Source organism: Salvelinus namaycush, chromosome 6 (genome assembly GCF_016432855.1).
Source record: "Salvelinus namaycush isolate Seneca chromosome 6, SaNama_1.0, whole genome shotgun sequence".
In the NCBI taxonomy this organism is placed as follows: Eukaryota; Metazoa; Chordata; class Actinopteri; order Salmoniformes; family Salmonidae; genus Salvelinus; species Salvelinus namaycush.
This window is the reverse complement of record NC_052312.1, coordinates 22,462,707-22,485,845: the sequence shown is the minus strand read 5'-3', so window position 1 is coordinate 22,485,845 and position 23,139 is coordinate 22,462,707. Positions and strand designations below refer to the sequence as shown.

At 43.3% G+C, this 23,139-nt stretch overlaps 1 protein-coding gene across 1 annotated transcript; it reads right to left on the bottom strand.

The window, feature by feature from the left end:
* Positions 1-954: 954 nt before the first annotated feature.
* On the bottom strand, positions 955-21,700 carry tdrd7b (tudor domain containing 7 b). The gene is made up of 19 exons (XM_038996217.1): positions 21,551-21,700; positions 19,873-20,085; positions 19,303-19,447; positions 15,889-16,120; positions 13,775-13,854; positions 12,939-13,189; positions 11,926-12,554; positions 10,950-11,145; positions 10,619-10,730; positions 10,294-10,496; positions 9,902-10,036; positions 9,301-9,384; positions 8,802-8,936; positions 8,185-8,298; positions 5,863-6,014; positions 5,491-5,708; positions 5,075-5,258; positions 4,702-4,862; positions 955-3,399 (listed from the first exon to the last, which is right to left on the bottom strand). Exons 2-19 carry the CDS (start codon positions 20,083-20,085, stop codon positions 3,179-3,181), a joined length of 3,465 nt encoding a protein of 1,154 aa, XP_038852145.1. The 5' UTR covers positions 21,551-21,700; the 3' UTR covers positions 955-3,178.
* Positions 21,701-23,139: the final 1,439 nt, after the last annotated feature.

Sequence of the window (23,139 nt, the reverse complement as noted above, 5' to 3'; positions counted from 1 at the left end):
CATTGTACATACTGTATGCAATTAACCACGGCTAAATGTTAGGTTAACAAAATGAAAATAAAATAATAACCCTTAAGCAAAGGAAATATAGCCTGGTCCCAGATCTGTTTGTACTGTTTAGCCAACTCCATTAGCAAATGTAGCAATAGAATTGGCAAGACAGCACAAACATATCTGGGACCAGGCGAGAGTACTCCCAGCTAGAACATAACGTTCTGAGAACCATATGTTTCTTAGAGCTTGTTGAGAGTGTTGTTGTCCTATGATTATTTTTCATACAACCTTCCCACAACTTTCTGGGAATGGAGCAGGATAGTTGCTTGGATTTGGAACATTCTCAGCACGTTTAAGGAACTTGACAAAAAATGTTATTTTCTTGGTATTTCATTACTTTAACAAAACATTTCAGAACATGAACAGAACATGGCTACATTTAATTAAAATGTTGGTAATGTTCTAGGAACATTCTCCTCCAACTGGTTTGACATTAGGAATGTTCTCAAATAGTTCAGAGAATGTTAAGGAACAACGTTCTCATGTGGGAATTTCAGTACTTCAGCATAACATTTCCTTCATGTTTACTTATGGTTCTATTTAAAGTCATGTTCTCAAATTGCTCAGAGAACGTGAAGAAACAACGTTCTCCTGTGGGAATGTCAGTACTTCAGCATAACATTTTCTACAGGTTTCCTCATGGTTCTATTTAAAAGTAATGTCTCAGAACATTCAGAGAATATTAAGAAACAATGTTCTGTGGAAATGTAATAAAACTTTAGTAACATTCAGAGAAAGTTCTAATACTGTTATTTAAAAACACATACATTTCCTTCTTAGCATCAACAAAACTCTCTCTATTCTCTATCTTGTTAAGTGTGTTCAGGTGTGTTTGCCGTAGCCACTAATTGGCCACACCTGAACTTAATGAGTGCATGTTTCCTTTGAAATGGGGTCTGTTTGAATAGACTAAAATGAACAGCTTAAAAATAAAAACATGGCATGCTAGCTCCATCCTGGTGGCGTAGAAGACTAATTCCATGGATAGAGAACAGAAGATCATTGGTTAAAATCTCACTGACGCCATGTAACCATATATATACTTTTCTCTTCCCATGTGTGCTATCTGTGCTTAGAGTTTAAAACAGTTAAACTAAGCTAGCAGTGGTATTAAACGTCTTATTGAAACATTCAGTGAAAGTTTGAAGTAAGTTATTACTTATTTAATTACCTTCAAATAATCTATAATTTACGCTATCAGAACGTTAATAAAACCACAGAGAAAAAACTTTCAGTGAACCATAGTAAAACGTTCTCAGAACCTTCCTGCAACCTAAAAATGGACTTTCACCCTACAGGCAAAATTTTCACCTCCGTTCTTAGAACGTTAAAAAAACATTCAGTTTTACCGGTCAGAAAACGTATGGTTTCGTTCCCAGAACCAACAGGAAAACAAAAATGTACGTTCCCACAACTTCCAAGGAACGAAATGTGCTAGCTGGGCTGTAATTATTCTGTTTTCAGTAAAACTCCAACGATCCCATCACTCCAACGGTAAACCAGAGAGTATCGTCAGGTAAACACAACTACCGGTTAGCATATATTGTATTATCAAATTATGTGCACGCAATTCAGCACAATTTCCAACATATCATGCAGTGTATCTAGGGCCAGGAGTTTTTCCCGACCTAGATGACATGACCAGAAAAAAACTTTGGGCCCTATAGTACAGTAATATCCTAATACTGTAGCTAGGGCCCCCCAAAATGTCCTCGGTCAGGTCACGTGGTCACTCAAAACTCCTGGTCTAAGAATACTGTATCTGCAGAAAGTCTTGTTGTCCGACACAAAATCACAAAATCAATGAATTAAAAATAAATTAATTAAAACCAACGTTTTTAAAACCGAGCTAAGTCACATGAGCGGGAAATAGAAATAAGAAATAACAATGGCTTCTTTGCATCATCAATTCACTAGAGGGAATGTCTTAAAGTGATAGTTCAGTGATTTTAACATATTTACTTATTGGTTTCCTTACCTTGAAAGCGGTCTACGGACAAAATAATTGCCGAACTATCCCTTTAAACTATGTTTTGTAAACCTTCATGACGTCAGATTCAAATAAACAGGCCTGGGTAAAGTAAAGGCCTTCATACTGTAACTCTGTGTCTCAATTAACAACAGCCTCTGACAAGTGGAGTTAAATACTTTTTGTGCGTTGCTGATCGATAATGTATCAGATAATGTATCACATAATGTATCACGTACATACCTTTTATATCAGATTCCCATGAACAGACCTTGGTAAAGATAGCCTGGTTATAACAGACCGAATGCGGCACTAACTATTGTTGGTCACCTTCCAATCTAGTTTTACCAGGCTATTGGTAAAGGCCTTTAAACCAACCACAGTCTCTTACAAGTTGAGTTAAATACTTTTTGTGCATCGTTGATCGATAATGCAGCTAATGCACCACATATACATTTCCATAGCTTGTATAGCCAGAGTAGAAATTCTTTATATAGACACTGTAGCCTAATGAAAGCTACTAGCCATAGGTGAGTTTCCAAAATCCTTTGTAGCTAATGTTGACTGCTATTTCTTTCCACAACCTGGACAAGAGAGAGAAACAGATATATCAATGTTTTCTAGTTAAGGAACGGAATTTGTCAAATGAAGCACTTTGCTGTTCAACAAGTGGTGTGAGTCTGGATTGTCCAGAGAAACAAAGTACTGTACCATATTATTAGCTACGAAGGCTTTGGGAAACCCATCCCATATCAAGACTAGATATTCAACAGTTTACTATGACAACCCCTCTGTGTGGCAAAGCTTGAAGGTAAGTCAGCACGAGGGTGATATTATTGAGCTTTTGATGAAAATATCATGCCATGCTGCTGGGAGTGTGTTTTACTGGTCACTGTGTCACCCCACTCTCAAACACAAAATGACAAGTCTAAGTGACATATCTCTAAACCATCTCCCAATGGTCTCCCATAGCAACCCCAACAAGCGTTCTGGTTTCTCATAGCAACGTCCGCAGCAAAGTCCAGCATCCAACTACACTTAGGTATCCAAAACAAATGTGTATATATATTTTTTACATTTGTTTTGAATAGACCTACCTAGTTGTTCCTGCCATAACCAGCACTATAGATGCACTGTTGTGCACAGTTTATCCAACTACACTTCTTTGGTGAGTTCGTCTGTGAACTCAGCCATGATGTCATGCACCCAGATGTCCCTCTCCTCCTGCGAGGTGTCGACCAGGAAGACGGTCAACTTCCTGTCCCAGGGGTGATGCGCTTCCTGTACGGCCTCCAGCTGGGCCACCAACGGCTTCTTCTCTACGTGGTTCCGGAACACGATGGAAGCCTCCTCCGACCACTGCCTCGGCTTCACTCCTATTGGTGGAGTGAGAATGTCACATAGACTTACACCAAAATAATGTATACTGTACATCAGCATTGAATGCTGAAAACTATTTTAACAAAAGGCACACGAAAGTACCTTATAATTTCATAAAACGGAAAGGCATTTCTCCAGTCAATGGCCGTGTCCGAAATCTGTGTTGCCTACTACTTACTAAAACTACATAATGTGTACTATTCTTACTACATACTATTTAGAACGTAATGTTTAGTAAAAACGTATGTAGTAAGCAACAAATATGAACATACTACTCATCCATAATGAGAAGGCATCATCTAATGCATATTCGTGCTTGTTCCCCGCCATTCATACATTTCTGTAGAGCGTGTCCCCTATTCTGATTATCAGCTATTGTCAAACACACGTGGGTGTGAAAAGACGATTCTTTTCCTCAATAGTGTGCAGCAAATTTTACAAGATGAAATTCCGACATCTTGGCATTTAAAGCAAACAAAATGTTCTACATTTCACATACTATAAAACTTTCTTATATCCAAACAGCCTACTATTTAGAATGCAATTATGGGTATTCGGACACGGCCAATGTCTATCGTTGCCACCAGAGGCCTCCCTTCTCCAAGGTTTTGAATTCATGGAATTATCAGGACCTTAAGGAGCTTGGTCCAATGCAAATTTTTTTTTTTCAATATCAAATAATTTCTGGGTAACAATTAAGTACCTTACTGTGATTGTTTTCAATTAAAATTGTAAAAAAGGAACAAAAATAGCCTCTTAGCATTTCTTAAGCAAGAATTTGGCTAGGATTGTCAGGGAGTGGGGAGGGGAAAACTGAAAACTAGCTCTTATAGGCAGATAGGTTTGGAACTCTCTTTCTTATTGGTCTATTAACTCATTTACCGCCTGGTAAAGTCACCAGGCAGACCAAAACTCCATCCCACCAAAACAGGCTGAAACGTCAGTCTTTTAAAACAGCTCTTACACTAAAAGAGCATTATCATGAGTTTCACAATTTCACAATATTATTCCAATCTCATAGTATGGAAATATATATAAAATATAGGAAGTCATGTTTTTGACTGCACTGGGCCTTTTAAGGCCCATGTGACACACTACTAAGTGAGGGTAGGGATGCTTTATGTGTGTGTTCACAACAACAACAACAAAAGGAACCCATTTTGAGGGACATAACTATTTTTTTTACGAGTGCCAATATCAAGAACCACTTGTTGTAGATTACTTTGCTATGTTGAGGTGAATAGCAAAATCTAAGGTACATAATATGGTTGGCGGGAGGGCAACACTTCCTTAGTTACCTGCGAGTTGTGCAGTGATGCCCTGGAATGGCAGCTGTCTGAACTCCTGGATTAGTGGGCGAAGCTGGGTGCCGCTGACCAGCTCGTGTTTACCGTAGTCCAGCTCATAGACAGACACCAGGCCGTTGGTCAACACCCCCTTCACCAGCACACGGTGCCAACTGAGGTCAGAGGTTAGAGGTCAATTAATCAAGTTCATTTAGTTAATTCTTAGCCCGGGGGGCCCGAATAAACTAGATGGCTAATCAAATTATTGAATGCAGTCAGACTATCCTACTAGAAGCCCTACCCAAATCCCTCATACACACTTGAAATCTACAGTTCCCACACATACTCCCAAGATCCATTCCCACCCACTCCTCCCTCTACTCACTTGTTCTCCACCTTAGCAGCGTATATCTGATTCTTCTCCACTTTGAGAGGCTTCTCCTCTGTTTTATTATAGTACAGGATCATCTCTCCCATCAGAACTACCAGCTTGTACATATCTCTCCAGGGTTGCAGTACGAAGTGACCCGGGTGGCAGGCCACGGACACATAGATATCCATGTTGTGACCTGCAGCAGAGGCATAGATTTTGAGAGTTTAAGGACATTGAGGTTTCAGCACTACGATGCATAGATTTTTTTGGGGGGGCATCAATCTTTTTAAATCAACGAACGGGACATGGGAAGGGGGAACAACAGACGGGAGGTTGGAAACAGCTTTGCACAAAACACAAGTACTTTAATTTTCGGATAAAAAATAAACATTATGAAGCATGTAAACATATAAATATATGTCTCTGACCTGCAGGAGGGAGGTCCAGCAGCGGGGGTAGCTTAATAGGGGCGGTGGTTGAGGGAGGTGGGGGAGTTCCAGGAGTGGTGCTTGTACCCCCCGTTGGCCTGGGTCCCGAGCCAGAGTGGGCGCGTCGTAGCTGGGGCTTGGTCCCATTGGAGCTGGGAGTGGTTGTGGTTGTGGTTGTGAGGGTGGCAGTAGAGTTACAGGTGGAGGTCTTGGAAGGGCTGTGATAACATAACATCTACTTTATTGTCAATTGTCACTAAAATGTGTATTTTTCCTTTATGCAAACCCCACGAGAGTCAAGCACAACGGCAGGAGACTCCACACTTTAGGAATCAGAAATAGACTGATTTTGAAATCAACTCCTAGCCCTACCTGTGGCTGCTTAGGAAGACGTCTCCTTGGTGTTTGAAGAGGTCAGAGGCGGCCATTTGGCGGTTGAGGCTTCTCGTGGGGTCGTGGAAATTCTTGTCGGTGAACAGGTAGACATGGACTACGCTGCGCTTGGTGTTGTCCAGCTTGGCTATCTGTGGAGGGATAGAGGGAGGGGGTGGAGAGAGAGAGAGAAAGATAATTCAGAGGATTTCAACTGTAAACCTTTCCTGCAGTCAATGACCAAAAGCACCCTCTTTGGCCTCATGGGTGGAATGTTATTAATATTTTTCATAATTAATCAAGAATATCAATAAAGAATGACGGAAATCCTGTGTTTCTATGTCAAACCGTTTTGTTATATTTCAGTCTTCTGTAATGTATATAAAGTGTAATATTGGGATGCAAAATCAAAATGGAATAACTTTCAACTCTATATCTGACATGGTACAGGTGTCTTCTTTTTTTAAGCCTATAACAATGTGTGTGAGGTGTATACTTTTGCCTCAAATAGATTTGTTTAAGAATACCAAGAATCACTCTGTGTGACCCTGATTTAGCCCACTGCAGTAAAAGGTAACTTTAACAAGAAATTATGAAATGGTCACTGGTGGAGTAAAAAAACAATGACTACAGTTGAAGTCGGAAGTTTACGTACACTCAGGTGGGAGTCATTAAAACTCGTTTTTCAACCACTCCACAAATTTCTTGTTAATTAACAAACTATAGTTTTGGCAAGTCGGTTAGGACATCTACTTTGTGCATGACACATGTCATTTTTCCAACAATTGTTTACAGACAGATTTCACTTATAATTCACAGTATCACAATTCCAGTGGGTCAGAAGTTTACATACACTAAGTTGACTGTGCCTTTAAACAGCTTGGAAAATTCCAGAAAATTATGTCATAGCTTTAGAAGCTTCTGATTGACACAATTTGAGTCAATTGGAGGTGTACCTGTGGATGTATTTCAAGGCCTACCTTCAAACTCAGGGCCTCTTTGCTTGACATCACAGGAAATTCAAAAGAAATCAGCCAAATAAATTGTAGACCTCCACAAGTCTGATTCATCCTTGGGAACAATTTCCAAACGCCTGAAGGTACCACATTCATCTGAACAAACAATAGTATGCAAGTATAAACACCATGGGACCACGCAGCCGTCATACCGCTCAGGAAGGAGACGCGTTACGTCTCCTAGAGATTAACGCACTTTGGTGTGAAAAGTGCAAATCAATCCCAGAACAACAGCAAAGGACCTTGTGAAGATGCTGGAGGAAACAGGTACAAAAGTATCTATATCCACAGTAAAACGAGTCCTATATCAACATAACCTGAAAGGCTGCTCAGCAAGGAAGAAGCCACTGCTCCAAAACCGCCATAAAAAAGCCAGACTACCGTTTGCAACTGCACATGGGGACAAAGATCATACTTTTTAGAGAAATGTCCTCTGGTCTGATGAAACAAAAATAGAACTGTTTGGCCATAATGACCATTGTTATGTTTGGAGGAAAAGGAGGAAGCTTGCAAGCTGAAGAACACCATCCCAACCGTGAAGCATGGGGGTGGCAGCATCATGTTGTGGGGGTGCTTTGCTGCAGGAGGGACTGATGCACTTCACAAAATAGATGGCATCATGAGGAATGGAAAAGTATGTGGATATATTGAAGCAACATCTCAAGCCATCAGTCCTGAAGTTAAAGCTTGGTCGCAAATGGGTCTTCCAAATGGACAATGACCCCAAGCATACTTCCAAAGTTGTGGCAAAATGGCTTAAGGACAACAAGGTCAAGGTATTAGAGTGGCCATCACAAAGCCCTGACCTCAATCCTATAGAAAATGTGTGGGCAGAACTGAAAAAGCGTGTGCGAGCAAGGAGGCCTACAAACCTGACTCAGTTACACCAGCTCTGTTAGGAGGAATGGGCCATAATTCACCCAACTTATTGTGGGAAGTTTGTGGAAGGCTACCTGAAACATTTGACCCAAGTTAAACAATTTAAAGGCAATGCTACCAAATACTAATTGAGTGTATGTAAACTTCTGACCCACTGGGAAAGTGATGAAAGAAATAAAAGCTGAAATAAATCTCTCCACTATTATTCTGACATTTCACATTCTTAAAATAAAGTGGTGATCCTAACTGACCTAAGACAGGGAATTTTGACTAGGATTAAATGTCAGGGATTGTGAAAAACTGAGTTTAAATGTATTTGGCTAAGGTGTATGCAAACTTCCGACCTCAACTGTATATCATGTGTCTCAGCGCAGATTTACAGCATGTGTTTGTGTATGCATATGAGTATGTGTGTGCGTTCATGTACCTTCATACTACAGTCAGTAGAGTTGAGCACGGCGTCTCGGAGCCACTGAACAGCGTCTGGAGTCCAAGAGCCCACGCCACTAACAGCCAGGTCAGCCAGACAACACTTCACTGCCTGGAGAGAGACTACTGCACATCAGACTACATTACCCAGACAACACTTCACTGCCTAGAGAGTGGGCGTGTTCGAGCGGATCACTTTAGTCAAGTCGATGACCATCGTTGGTCACCGCCTTTCAAAATATTTGCATAATGGTTCAAAAAAAAATCATGCAGTTTTTGATGAAGTCGCCTTCAAGTTGCTGCAGTTGCTTTTCACCAACTGCACCATGCAGACATCACTTGCATTGTGGGAGGCTCTATTTCAGGGTTCCCCACCTAGAGGCCCACGGGTGGTTTTACTTGTCCCCCCAAGTTTTCTGAGCAAAAAAAAGTATTTTATATACATATTGTTTGTATTTTCATTGTTGGATATTACCATTCACATCATGTCAGTTTACCAGGATGTCAGACTATCTGAACACCTACAGGCCTTTGTTTCAAAGCAAAACCCTCAGGATGGACACTCATAACAAACCACACACACACCATCCCTCCTCTGTCCTCTCATGTGCTGACCTGTGGTGGAATAGCAATCAGGTCGCGTAGGAAAGGGGGAGGGACTTCCCTCAGTTCAAACACCTCCACCGAGGCCTGGACCCCCAAGTCTATGAAAAGGATGTCTAGGACTCTGCTGCCATGGAGGTTGGTTATCTGTAGGAAAGCAGCGAGAGAGGTCATGAGTCTGGGTTATCTCTGTACACAATGAGTTCAGCTCAGTTCGTATTTTTTTAACCAGGACAGTCCATTCAGCAACAATTATCACCGTTTTCCAGGGTGTCCTGGGATGGATAAAATAATACAAATGATATAATAAGATAAGTGAGGCTCACTCTCAAAGATAGGACACTCCTATGACCAGAGTGGATAAAGGACTGAAATTAACGGTCACTTGTTTTCATTCTGGACCAAAGTGTAGACATCATTCCTATTTGGCAGCAGCTAGCAAAACGTATCCATCTGTCTCTGCCACATCAGCTATACAGTATTGACTCTGAGGTAATAGTATCCATCTCACCTCCACGCGAGACCATTTGCCTTTGTAGCGCGCTAGACAGCCTTTACCACAGAACGGTCTGGACACCAGGAACTCTGATGTCACCTGCCACACAGAAGAGATTATGTCATCAATATGGAGCAGGATTATGTCATCAACTTGAGACAGACACAGGGAAAAAGAAACATGAGGCCTATGGTGACTGTCACAGTCAATATTGTTTTTATATAACAACAATGCATCATTTAATAACAAAATACCAGATACATATAACATTATGTAACCTGCCCTTGTGCTATGTATACATCTGTATTGTATGCATCTGAAATAAATCGGAACAATTTGACCCGTTTTAATGAATTATAACTGGGGATTACGCTAGGTAGTAGTAGTAGTATGTGGCCTGTAGGTCAGTCCCAGTAGGTCAGTTCCAGTGTCATGTGATCAGATTAAGTGGCCTGTGTCTTAAACCCAGATTATGTTCCTTAATCTCAATCTGGAAACAACTATCTGCCACTATGCCTCCTCAGAGTATAAGGATGAGTGACAGAGGCTCTACCACACACGCAGGCACATACATACACAAGGTTGCGCACGCACCCACACACACACCTACAGGTACCTGTGAGTGGAAGTAAGCCTCGGTCTTCTCCAGTATCTCCGTGAGTTTGGCCAGGCCTCGAGACGGGAGCTGGCAGTATACGGTCCCGTCTGAACACACACTTCTCACCGCCACGTTCATATAGGCACTGTTCACCTACAGGGGGAGAGAGAACCATGGCTTGGGTTAGACATGATCCCATTACACTTGTTTAAAAATGTGAACGTGCAATCTGGCATCTGGGAATCTGTTCCATGGTTCATTAAAGTTTGAAAATGGCAAGGCTAATATTTAGATATTACGTAAGATTAAAATAATCATGACTGAAAAACATGGATTAGTACAGTATTGATGAAGGATGCTCAAGAATCTCTTCAACCCACTGGCTGCAAATTACAATAACAGTAGCCCACCTGTAGGGGGCTGGCTAGGGTCTTGTCCTGCAGGGCTTTGATACAGGCTGCGTTGATGTTGACATCATCATCCTGCGACGTGTCATACAGGACCACCAATGGGGTCTGCTCTCTCTCCAGGATCTCAGCCAATAGGATCTTTCCGCTAGCCATGGACTCAAACTTCTTCAGAACAGCAGGCTCCTGGCAGAAGGTCTCCAGACCTGGATAAGAAGACAGAGACAGACAGGCAGGCAGACACTTCATTGAGAAGAAAGAAAACGGAATCCAACCCTCAACACTATTGTTAAAAAAGATATAACTGAAAATTCTAATCAAAACTCACCAGCCAATTTACACTTGGTGGCCTGGAAAGGCAGCTTGAAAAACGTATCATGCAGCTCAAACACTTTGGCCTTGCTGATGACTTCCGAAAACCCGTGATCCACATAGTAAACCTACAGATTCGCCAACAGACACAAAAAGTATGTGTGGAAAAAAGCAGAGAGATGTAATTCATTTTCTAAAATGTCAAACCATAAACTCTCATCCTATCCTCATATCAGTAACATGGCACCATAGATGTTTAATATGACAAATAACCGAAGCAATAGAAATCCATGTATCTTTATTAAATTCCATTGTCTAAGTTCCAACCAATTGACCTTTGACCTCACCTTGACCTTGTCGGTCATGACCTCTGTGACTTGTGCTCGTAGTATCTCCTCCTCCTCCTCAGCCCTGACGGCTGTCAGCTGACCCGAGGTTGGAGAGGTCAGAGGGGTACGACTGTTGTTGTCTTGGCAACAGTAGAACTCTCTCATCTCATCCTCCAGAGCCTCCTGGGCCTGGGAGTAGCCCTCTCCTATGTACCTGGATCGAGTTAATACACACAGGTATGAGCAGATACACACACAGAGAAAGAGAGGGTGAGAGGGGTTAGGAGCGATTAAGAGGAGGAAGAGAGAGAGAGAGAGAGAGAGAGAGAGAGAGAGAGCACAACCACATTTTATGGGACAGCAAAGTAATTTTCATTTATTTTCAGTGCTGTAAGTCCAGCTCCAACAGCACCAAGGGGCTGGTCAACAAACCATGCCCTGTTCATAATGAACTATAACCAAACAACTGTCCATCAGAGCCAGTACCAATCACCCATAACCAAACAACTGTCCATCAGAGCCAGTACCAATCACCCATAACCAAACAACTGTCCATCAGAGCCAGTACCAATCACCCATAACCAAACAATTGTCCATCAGAGCCAGTACCAATCACCCATAACCAAACAATTGTCCATCAGAGCCAGTACCAATCACCCATAACCAAACAACTGTCCATCAGAGCCAGTACCAATCACCCATAACCAAACAACTGTCCATCAGAGCCAGTACCAATCACCCATAACCAAACAACTGTCCATCAGAGCCAGTACCAATCACCCATAACCAAACAACTGTCCATCAGAGCCAGTACCAATCACCCATAACCAAACAATTGTCCATCAGAGCCAGTCCGATCACCCATAACCAAACAACTGTCCATCAGAGCCAGTACAATCACCCATAACCAAACAACTGTCCATCAGAGCCAGTACCAATCACCCATAACCAAACAACTGCCATAACAGCCTGTGCCTGTTACAGAGGTTCTTACCGAAGTATGACTCCGTTGGTATTGGTAGCTTCCACCACCAGCACAGAGGGGTACTCCTCCCTGGGGATGAGGAGAGGAGGTACAGCCTGGGTACTGAGCCTCCTCCCTACCTCCTCTCTGGCCCTGCGCTCCTCCACTGACTCCCTCCTGTTGCAGCTCTCCTCCTCCCTGGTCCTCTTGTACAGGATGGCCCTCTTGGGGTTGTCCGGCATGGGGTAGTCTACGGTGCAGAAGTCGGAGAGCAGCGAGAGATTCTCCAGGACATGTTCGGGGAGTTTTGTCTTGTACGTGTCCAAGTAGAGTTTGGGTAAGGCGTGGGCCCATAGACCGTTGCTGTATTTCACTAGGAGCTCCCCGAGCTTCTGTTTCAAGTCGGGGGAGAGGGTGGAGGGGGAGGCTGGGTGACTGGGGGAGGAGGACGGGGGGGTGAGGGGGAGAGGGCTCATGGTGTTGGTAGGGGGGCTGGTAGGGGGCTTTGACTGGGGTTTGATGTCCGTGGATGGAGTGAAAGGGGCGGAGGTAGGGGATAGGACTCTGGTAGGGACAGGGGATGGGGTCTGTGTAAGTGTTGGTTGTTTAGCTGGGTACAGGAGTAACTCTTTTGGGTTACTGCTGCAAGGTTTCTCTACCTGAAACAGAAGAGAAGGCCAGATCCTTCTTCAGATACATAGAACCAGCAGATCTAAAACAATAATACAGGAGTAATCAATCATATAATAGAACGTATTTCACCATATGCTATGCAGCTGTGGGGACCTACAGGATATTTGACTAAGAGAGTATCAACTTTTAAAAAAGGTCTAAGATGCAAATATTTTTGCTCATGCAAACCAGATGATTGAATTCAGCATACTGATGAGTATCCATCTAACTATAGGAACATTTATTTACTCAATGCACCCCTATACAATATCAGTATCACACTTTGCAAACACATTTCATTTATTTATCTTTCCTAAATTCATATTCATTAAAATATGTGACCTGTAAATAAAGTATCCACTATAACTTACAGTGCATACGTGTGTCCAGTGCTCCAGATCTTTGATCGCTTCGCTAGGCAGGTCCTGTTTGTACAGTTCTCTGTAGAGCTGGGGTAACTTAGACACCCAGAAGCCATTACTGTATTTGTTCAGCACCTCTCTGAGACGCCCCTGCACCTGCTGGGGGCTGTAGTTCCCACCGGCAGAGGGGTTGTAGTCCTTGGGGGAGTGCTGCGGCTTGGGCATCCCAGAGCCAGCACTCTCGTTTAGGTTTGAGGGAGCTGAAGGAGAGAATAAAGGGAGGAAGACATTTTAGGTCAAGCGTATGTTGGTTAGGCATGGATGTGTACGAACTTCTACAGGTATATCCTGGTTATTGGGGTGATATGGAGTAAATAAGTCAAGTGACTCTGTCCTGACCAGGCAACTAGGGCCCAGAGAAAAACTCCTGGACCTAAGTAGGTGTAGCTTATCTAAGAACGACGTGTTACACTGCGAGAGACTCTTGGTGTATCAAGGTAACACAAAAGAAACAGTCTGTTTCCTGGACCTGTATCTTTTTACTAAGAAGAGCATCATGAGTTTGTAGCCTGAAGCTAAACTCTGGCCTGTAACGTTCTTGCTTTGAGATGTGTTGCGTTTAAAGGACAGTCATTTAAAGGCCAGGAACCAGAGCGTCCAGCCTCTGTTAATAACTGTTTGAATAAGGTTCTAGTACCTGGAAAGGCCTCAGATGTAAAGAATCATCTCTGAACGAGGAAATACATCCCTGATTAGAGTGTAAGGATGAAAGCAGCCGTGCTGTGTGCCTTGAAAACCCTTGCTCTTGGACATACACTGAGACACTCTTACAGAGTCCTACTTACTGTTGCTTTGGGTATTCCTGGATAGGTGAGCGTGCACTTCCTTCTGGAACCGGGATGGAAGTGTCATCCTTTTGTCTGACCTACACAAAAGGAAAAGAGAGAAAATGAAGTGTTGACTTTGAGCCATTTCTACTGCATCTAAACAGACACTTATGAACCAGTGGAGGAATAACAAACATATGTCTTGAATTTCTTTGCCTGTTTGTTTCCTGTTTGGAAACATCGTTTCAGTTTGCGTCCCCATTTCTCAACCAAACAGAAACGTTGGTGGAAGAAGCCAGCGAAATCACTCAGTCAACCTAGTCAGTGCTAGACTAGACTCTACAGTATTCTGTACACACTCCATAAACAATACCCCTGTGCTCTAGAGTCTAGAGGCCTGAGATAGTCTAGAGGTCTCCTCATGGAAGTAGAATAATTCCTAGAACGGTGCCCATTCAAGTCCATGCGTTGGTGAGCCTTCCTACAAATACCATTTCTATTGACGGCCTCTCTGATTACACCATACTACCCATAATGCTCTCTGATGGGAGTCTCTCCATCCCAGAATGACCTTAGACAATAGGGACATAACATTATGAATACATACGCTTATACAACTAGGTCGCCGGGCAGAAAAGTACTGATGCACCATAAACAGGCCATTCTTTGGCTACACAACCCCAGCCACACATAATTGGGGCCAATAGTTTGTCATAACAACATTATGTTGCCTGATTGACCAGGAAAAACTCCCCTAGTTGTAGCCTATGAGTTTTTTCCTAATCAGGAGAGGGCATATGCTCAAAACTTCTGTCCCCACTGTATATAAAACTGAGATGTATCTTTGACTGGAATCTACATTAAACTATTATAAAATAAACATTGTCAACTACGATGGATTGCTATAACTGTTCAATTGTATTAGCCCCAACAGTTAACAGGAAGCCAGACAAACTTTTGAGAGCGGCCAAAATGTGATTGACCCCACAAACCCTCACATACCACCAGTGAGTACTTGACAATGGCCAAGCGATCAGTGGCTGCACCGCCCAGATTTTTCCTCTAGTTGCAGATAAAAGTGTGTTTGTGTGTGTGTGTGTGTGTGTGTGTGTGTGTGTGTCCATGCTCTCGTGTGTGTGTGCGTGCTGCTTTGTTTGTGTGCTCCCACGCGCGTCCCTCTGCATTTGATCTGAGGCGTCAGATGAAAGTGCCCAGACTGTACTACTACAGATATGCTGATTCATTGGGCTGTTAATCTGTAGTAGAATAGGAGAGGGATTAGCCTGCCTTGTCCCTTTGCTTTCAGCCATGTCACTCCGGTCTCTCCTGTGGTCCATTGTCTGGTTAGAGAGCGCCAATGACACACAAAATAAAAAGAGTGAGTCGGGGTGAGGTCAGTTGTTTTCATTAGCTAGCTGTTAGCCACATTGTGCTTGAAAAGCGAGAGAGGAGGAGAGAGAGGTGGGAGAGGGAGGGGGGGGGAAAGCGAGAGAGAGGCTGCTGCATCCCTGGTGCTACTGCTGAATAAGCACAGAGGGGGGGGGGGGGGGACTGAGGGAAGAGTTGGAGGGAGGGAAGAAATGGCTGGCCCCACTAAACTAAACCAACCACTGGGTTCCAGCGCCCTTCATTCATGATTCTATTCTCATTCAGGTCATGCACCAAGGAAGAAAGAAAAAAAAAGAGGAGGACAGAGGAGGAAAGAAAGAGAAAGAAAGAAACTGAGAGGAGAGTGACTGACAGATAAATAATCCTTGTCTTAGTTCTTTTTGTCCTTTCATTTCCCTGATTCTTAGACCATGGAACAAATTTTCCCCCCTCACAGTGATGGCAATGCTTCCAACTCAAGGTAATATTTCCTAAACAGAGGAAGAAACTCAAACTATTTACATAACAGCACGACAACCTAAAGGGACCAAATAAGAAGCCCTCATTTTTGGTTCCTAGAGAGTAATTTTACAGAGACAGCATTTTAAACAAGCCCCGAGGAAAGTTATTCACACTACTAGGCCCCCAAGGGGAGAAAAGTTTTTTCCCTCCATTATTTTCTATTTAACTAATGTCAGTCATGATTAGAATTAATAGTGTAGTCTAACCAGTCTAGTCTATGGTTTCCACCAATAACCACTCACCTCTCTGAGGGCACAGAGGACTTCCTGGTGGTAGTGGTGTTCTGATGGGTTGGTTTGTTCTGGTTGGAACTCTGATTAGTCTTCCCTTCTGATTGGGTGTCCCTCATGTCCCTCCCCTGTCTAAAGTCATGTTGGCCCCCTGACCGGCCGCCCCCGCCTCCTCCACTTCCTCCTCCACGCCCCACACCTCGACCCCTATGGTCTGGCTGTCTTAGGGAGGTTCTGGGCTTGGCTGGGGAGGAGAGAAAGATAGTGATGTCAGGATGATAGGAAATGCACACACATATATGGACAGTATATATCCCTCAAAACCAAATCTGGACCTGGAAGCTAGCTCCACTGCTTTTTGTCATTCTGCCCCACCAATCAGGGACTGCTTTAGACCTGGAACACCAAGTGGGTGCAATGAATTGTCAGGTAGAACAAAAAAAAAGGTCGTAGTCCGTACCTCAATTTGAATTCCTCTGGTATATACTTTACATACACGGATAAGCAATGCGCGCACACACACACACACACACACACACACACACACACACACACACACACACACACACACACACACACACACACACACACACACACACACACACACACACACACACACACATATACACACACACACACACACACACACACACACACACACACACACACACACACACACACACACACACACACACACACACACACACACACACACCTGCAAAAATACATCAAGCATTCTGCTAAACACGTGCATGTGACCAATACATTCTTTATCCCTTTACACTTGTGTGTATAAGGTAGTAGTTGTGGAATTGTTAGGTTAGATTACTTGTTGGTTATTACTGCATTGTCGGAACTAGAAGCACAAGCATTTCGCTACACTCGCATTAACATCTGCTAACCATGTGTATGTGACAAATAAAATTTGATTTGATTTGATTTACATTTGATTTGATACCTTCTAGTTCACTTTGCAATGACTTCATAACTTAAAGCAAGGTTGACAAGTTATAAAACCTTCAGTGCGATCGTCATCCAACTGATGACATCGTAGATTCCTAATCTGCTCAATCACGACATCGTCATACTCTTTAAAGAAAAATCCAAGCTCTGATTGGATGCCAGATATTCTACAAAGAACACCCCTGCAGCACTAACATCACATCCTACCCATTAACCTAGTTCCGACACCCTATCCAATCCAGAGCCTTCTATTTACATTGTAAAGGCTCTGATCCGATCCAACCCTAGTATGACATCATCAGCCTGAGCCCCACTCTGGTAAGAAATCATCCATATCAGCCCAACCCAGCTGACATGACATCACACAACAAACAGCCCAGATCTAAAACACCACACCACACCTCTCAGCCTGACTGTCTCCTCCTCCCTCCCTGCTCCACTGTTCATCCTTTCTACTCTTCTCTTCCTCCCTTCCACTCCTCTGTAGAACCTAGTACTCACCAAGCCTGGCTATTGCTGAGATTGAGACACCACAGCAGCAAACATCGGCAGCCTCCGTATCCCACCGCCTTCACAGATATAGGCTGTAGCTATAGCTAATTACAGTACGCGCTGGCCTGTCTCAATGCATACCAGTGACCCTCCCCCTCTAGAGACATGCCGTCTGAGGTTAGGTGAGGCGACACCGGTGGTGGCGAGACAGAGACGGCAGACACAGCAGCAGTAGCGGCATCACAGTCCCAGAGTCCCTTGGTTTTCTATTTCAGAAAGGATCAATATTCCTAGCTGTGATCAGCCCCTGTTCAGGAGATATGAAGGAAGAGAGAGAGAGAGGAAGAGAGAGGAAGAGAGAGACACAGAGGAGAGAGAGCGAGAGAGGAGGGAGAGAGAATGCAGGGAGAGAGGCTGCTGCGTTGGCATGTGAATCAGCACCTCGCCGTTTGCTTCTAAATCCGCTGTTCGCTGCTGCGATGAGACTGCATGAGCTTCTCTCCTCTCTCTCTGTCCGCTTAGACTCCCTCTCTTTCTCCTTCCCTCTCTCCCCATCTCTCTTTGTCTCTTGCTCTCCCTCCCACCCGCTCTCTCTCTCCCTCCCTCCTTTCTCTTCCTCAATCTCCCTTCTCCTCCCCTCTCTCTCTCCCTTCACATTTCCTGAACGGGGGCTGATCCCAGCTAAGACTATTGATCCAAGCGAGGGTGTCTATACAACGACTGTGTGTGTGTCTCAGTACAGCAACTCGGTGTGTGTGTGTGTGTAAAGAGTTTCATTCCAAAACACTATATATCCATTTTCTGAAATGTTTGTAAATGAGCTTTTATTGTATAAAGAAATTATGAAAGAGACTGGTGTGTTTTTTCACTATCAAATCATGGAATGGGGTTGTTCAATGACAGACACGTAGTTGTTTAAAATCACTTAATGGTTTCAGAGCGACAAATAGTCATGTTTTTTTGAAAAATGCTATATATCCGCCTCACTCTCAGAGAAATAAGTAGTCCTGCTAGGTTTTACAGTCAAATATAACAAATAACTACATTTTTAATAAAGAAATTTAGAAATTATACATTTTAAATAAAAACATTCAATACAGTAATATGAGATCTGTATGTAAAACATTTTCATTTGACATTTTTGTCATTTAGCAGATGCTCTAATCCAGAGCGAGTTACAGTTAGTGCATTCATCTTACGATAGCTAGGTGAGACAACCACATATCACAGTTAAACATACAGGATATGGACATTCCATTCCAGCTAAACAATGGATATATAGCATTTAGCAAAAAAAAACATTTTCATACACATCTGAAATCTATGAATTAAAAATCTGAGAATAGTATTTTACAGATACATGAATGTACCCAAAAGTAATCATTTCTGATTTTTAAAAACACAAATGTGAAAAATTGGTGGATATACCAATTTGAAAATAAACTCTTAGTGTGTCTGTGTCGGTACAGCGTCTGGTCTTGTACGAGGCTTTTGTTCTTAGTACCTCTGGACCGGCCCAAAATATCTATAAATATCTATAAATTAACTTTCAACCTGGCAACTTAGAATTGTATATCAAGTACATTCATTGTCCTACATCATTGTACCATTGCAAACTCGTGTAGGGCATTGAGTTCAGGCATATTCTAAAAACAAGCTCAAGTGTCTGTGTAATTTGATAAGTTAACTGAATGTTCCCCAGTTTTGATCCAAAAGGTGGCATTCCATGGAATCAGTATGAGGTGAAATCTTAGTTTCAAAACACTTGAATTTCACCTCTCTGCTAATACAATTAAAGGCATTCAGTGACAGTCACATAAGCATCCTCTATTCAGATAAGACCCAATTTGCCATTCTATAGGTCTACAAGTCTAATGGTTATGGAAAAGCACACACACACACACACACACACACACGCGCGCACACAAACGCACGCACACACACACACGCGCACACACACACACGCCTTACCGTTGAGGACGAGAGGGGCGGCAGGCTTCACTCTCATCTGACAGTTGACCATTTGAGGTCGTCCAGTCTTCTTCGAGGTACGCTGGCGAGCCACCAGCTTGGCGACGTGGGCAGTCTCACCAGAGACCGAGGTGAAATACACCATCTGGAGAGGGAAGAGAGAACACCCCCCCCACACACACACACACATACACAAAGATGCACACACGCAGACACACACACACACAAACACACAACAGTTAGCTAATAGCTACATTATCAGTCTGACTTTTAGAACTGGTAATTAGGGGATAATTAGAACGCTTGAACTGTTCATTTTATCCAGTGGCTGGCTGGCTGAAAAATGACGTTTTTCAAAAGTCAATGATTCTGAACGATTAGCATCCAGCTGGTGTGAGCTAAAGAGTGTATGTACCCTGTGGTACCCCGCTCTCAGTGTCTCAGTTTGTATGTGTGTTTGTGTGTCTGTCTGTCTGCTCATCCATACATCTCTCTGTTGGTGTGTGTATGTGTATATACATGTAGGTATGTATATATATATATATATATATACACACACTCTCTCCTCACCTCCCCAGAGCGGTTGCGCTCCATGCGGACGACGCTGGGCATGCTGTGCAGCAGAGCGTCCAGGTTGCCATGACCCATCTGCTTATGAGGGATCTGTTCACCAGTCAGATCCTTGTATTCAGACTGGAGGCGGGACAAAGACACCCCGGGTCCGCTCTTATTGGCCGTCAGCACCTCCCGTAACATCTTCTTCACCAGCTCTACGTCTGCCATCTAGACAGAACACAAAACAAGGGCATTTTATATATGACCATTTCTATTTTACCTGGTTGTCCCATTGAAGTCAAAATACCTATTTTTCAAAGGAGGGATAGAGGCCAAGAGGGAAGAGGCCTGGCAAACTGGTTGGTAGCACTTTACATTATAGCAAAGTGGGAATAACATGGTAATAGTGGCTATGGTAACGAAGCTATAGTTGTAGGCCTATGTTTCTGAACCTGTCTTTGGGGACAATACAGATTTGTTGTATTAAAAAGGATTGGTCCATTGGGTCAGGGGTGCCTTGTCAAACAGGTTTCTCATCACTGATCTGAGAAAAGAGCAGGATCTAGAGTTTCTCTGGTGGCTTCCAGTCTGTTTTTGTTGAAACAGACTGGCACCGGGCCCTCCAGTTTGTAAAAGTTCAGTGAAGTTTAACCTCAGTATAAACATCCACTAAGTTCAATATCTGACACTGACAAATGTCAAACAAAAAGATATAATAATAGATGTTTATGATACAATTAGTAACTGTCTAAATACAACTTTTGTAGCCTATAACCGAATCATGTTAAAAACTAAAATCATAGCCCCACATTGTAAACTAATATCAGGTAAACATAGAAAGCACTGACTTTCTCTCATGATGTTCAAATTAGGTTTCACTATTACATTTCACTGTAATCGAGGGCATTCAGTTTCGTGTATAACTTCAGCACACTGCACAACGCCCCAATCTGGAATTTGCAGTGTATGCAGTTTGATTTAGCTTCAAATAGATACTTGTAGAGTCGTTTTATCGCAAGAGGATTTTGTGTTTATTTTCAACTATTTGATTTGATATAAGATACAGACAGTTCTCGAATTTGGCACAGAAAGGCACGCCCTCAATTTTCTCCAGCAACTTTCTTTTACGCTCTCTCGACTTTTTGTAAATACTGTAAACCGAAAGAAATATTACTAAATAGGCCTATGACTTAAGAAGTGGTTCTGAATACAAAATACAATGTGGATGAAAACCAAATATGTCAACGTGATAAATTGTTTATAATAGGTCAGTGAACGCGTCTCGTGCCACTCTCTTCACATGATTTCCTCTCCACAGAGAACACAGAACAAGTGGTGACGTAATATGTCACATCCATACCCTCCATGCCAACGGAGAATTGGATAAAGTTGGCGCTCTATTCGCGGACATTAAAAACCGAAAAAGCAAAGGATTTCTTGGGATAAATTAGGCTGTAAAATACAATCTAAATTCTAAATGTGCATTTGCAACTGTCACCAACAGCAACAAGCCCCAAGTGTCATGTCAAGCGACGTTGCGCTCTATCGAGTTCCGTACTCATGTCACTACTTGGGGGCACTCAAAGAGCGCTTATCCAAAGCGTTCACCGCCAACAAATAGGCTAATATCAAACTGAAATCTTTCCAATTTTTGTGAAATAATTCAATAATCACACATTCAATAAACTCTTACCTTGCTGGGAAGGAATACGGGGGATGGTGACCCGGTTAATTTATTCACGACCTGCTCGTCACACTCCCTGAAAGTCTAACCCTGACTGTTCAGAGCTATCCCCTCTCTCACTCAACGCTGCGGTCGAACCAAGCCAAGCGTCTCCCAGTCGTCCGGTTTGTGGTTAGTGTAGCCACGTGTGTGTCGTGAACAACATTAGCGTGAGCAACAACTGTGGAATCGGCGGTTTGCATTCAAAATAAAAGTCCCCCATTTAAACTGATGCAAACGGATAAAAAAAATGGCAAACATGCCACAATTGGACTAGATCATGCTAAACAAGGGTTTAATGTTGTTATTTAAATTAAACAGAAATGAATTATGCCTCATCCGTGATGTGATTGGCTAACTTCATGTGATTGGCCAACTTCGCAGCTTTGCACAGGGGGCGATGAAACATAGTTTCCACTAGCTTCCATAGCCACAAAGTCAGATTCCAAAGCCATAGTCAAAATTGGCTACAAAAATATTGCTTTTTAGTCTTAGGGTTAGGCATAAGGTTAGCAGTGTGGTTAAGGTTAGGGCTATGGTTATTGTTAGGTTAATAAATTGTAGTAATGGGCAGGGTTTACGACTTTGTGGCTATGGAAGATAGTGACGACCATGAAACATCAGAAGCCATTCACTTTCAATGGGGGAAAGCGAAGTGGGTGGGGGGACCATTGGGCAGTGCAAGCATTTTTTTAAATGTTATTTTATTTATCCGTTATTTTACCAGGTAAGTTGACTGAGAACACGTTCTCATTTACAGCAACGACCTGGGGAATAGTTACAAGGGAGAGGAGGGGGGATGAATGAGTCAATTGTAAATTGCGGATGATTAGGTAGCCATGATGGTTTGAGGGCCAGATTGGGAATTTAGCCAGGACACCGGGGTTAACACCCCTACTCTTACGATAAGTGCCATGGGATCTTTAATGACCTCAGAGAGTCAGGACACCCGTTTAACGTCCCACCCGAAAGACAGCACCCTACACAGGGCAATGTCCCCAATCACACCTCAAACATGAGGTGATGGCGGCGGATGAATGGTACAACAATGGGCCTCAGGATCTCGTCACTGTATCTCTGTGCATTCAAATTGCTACCAATAAAATGCTATTGTGTTCATTGTCCATAGCTTATGCCTGCCCATACCATAACCATACACACTGTCTGCCATCTGCCCGGTACAGTTGAAACTTGGATTCAACCATGAAGAGCACACTTTTCCAGTGCGCCAGTAGCCACCGGGGACAGTTACCAGTCCAGAGCTTCCGGTGACGTTTCACAGTCCGGAACCTCCAACGACGGGCCACAGTCCGGAACCTTCAACGACGGTCCCCAGTCCGGAACCTCCAACGACGGGCCACAGTCCGGAACCTTCAACGACGGTCCCCAGTCCAGAACCTTCAACGACGGTGCCCAGTCCGGAGCCTCCGGCGACGGTCCCCAGTCCGGGGTCTCCGGCGACGGTCCCCAGTCCGGGGTCTCCGGCCCACCCGGACCCTCCCCTATAGGTTCAGGTTTGCGGCCGGGAGTCCGCACCTTTGTGGGGGGGTACTGTCACG

Bases quoted from the DNA above. Each gene is read 5' to 3' on its own strand.
- tdrd7b (XM_038996217.1), bottom strand. From the start codon at position 20,085: ATGGCAGACGTAGAGCTGGTGAAGAAGATGTTACGGGAGGTGCTGACG. The intron at 12,555-12,938 runs GTAAGTTATAGT...CTTCTGTTTCAG, and splicing joins ACTGGACACACGTATGCACT to GTAGAGAAACCTTGCAGCAG. The intron at 4,863-5,074 runs GTGAGTAGAGGG...CTCTGACCTCAG, and splicing joins GCTGCTAAGGTGGAGAACAA to TTGGCACCGTGTGCTGGTGA.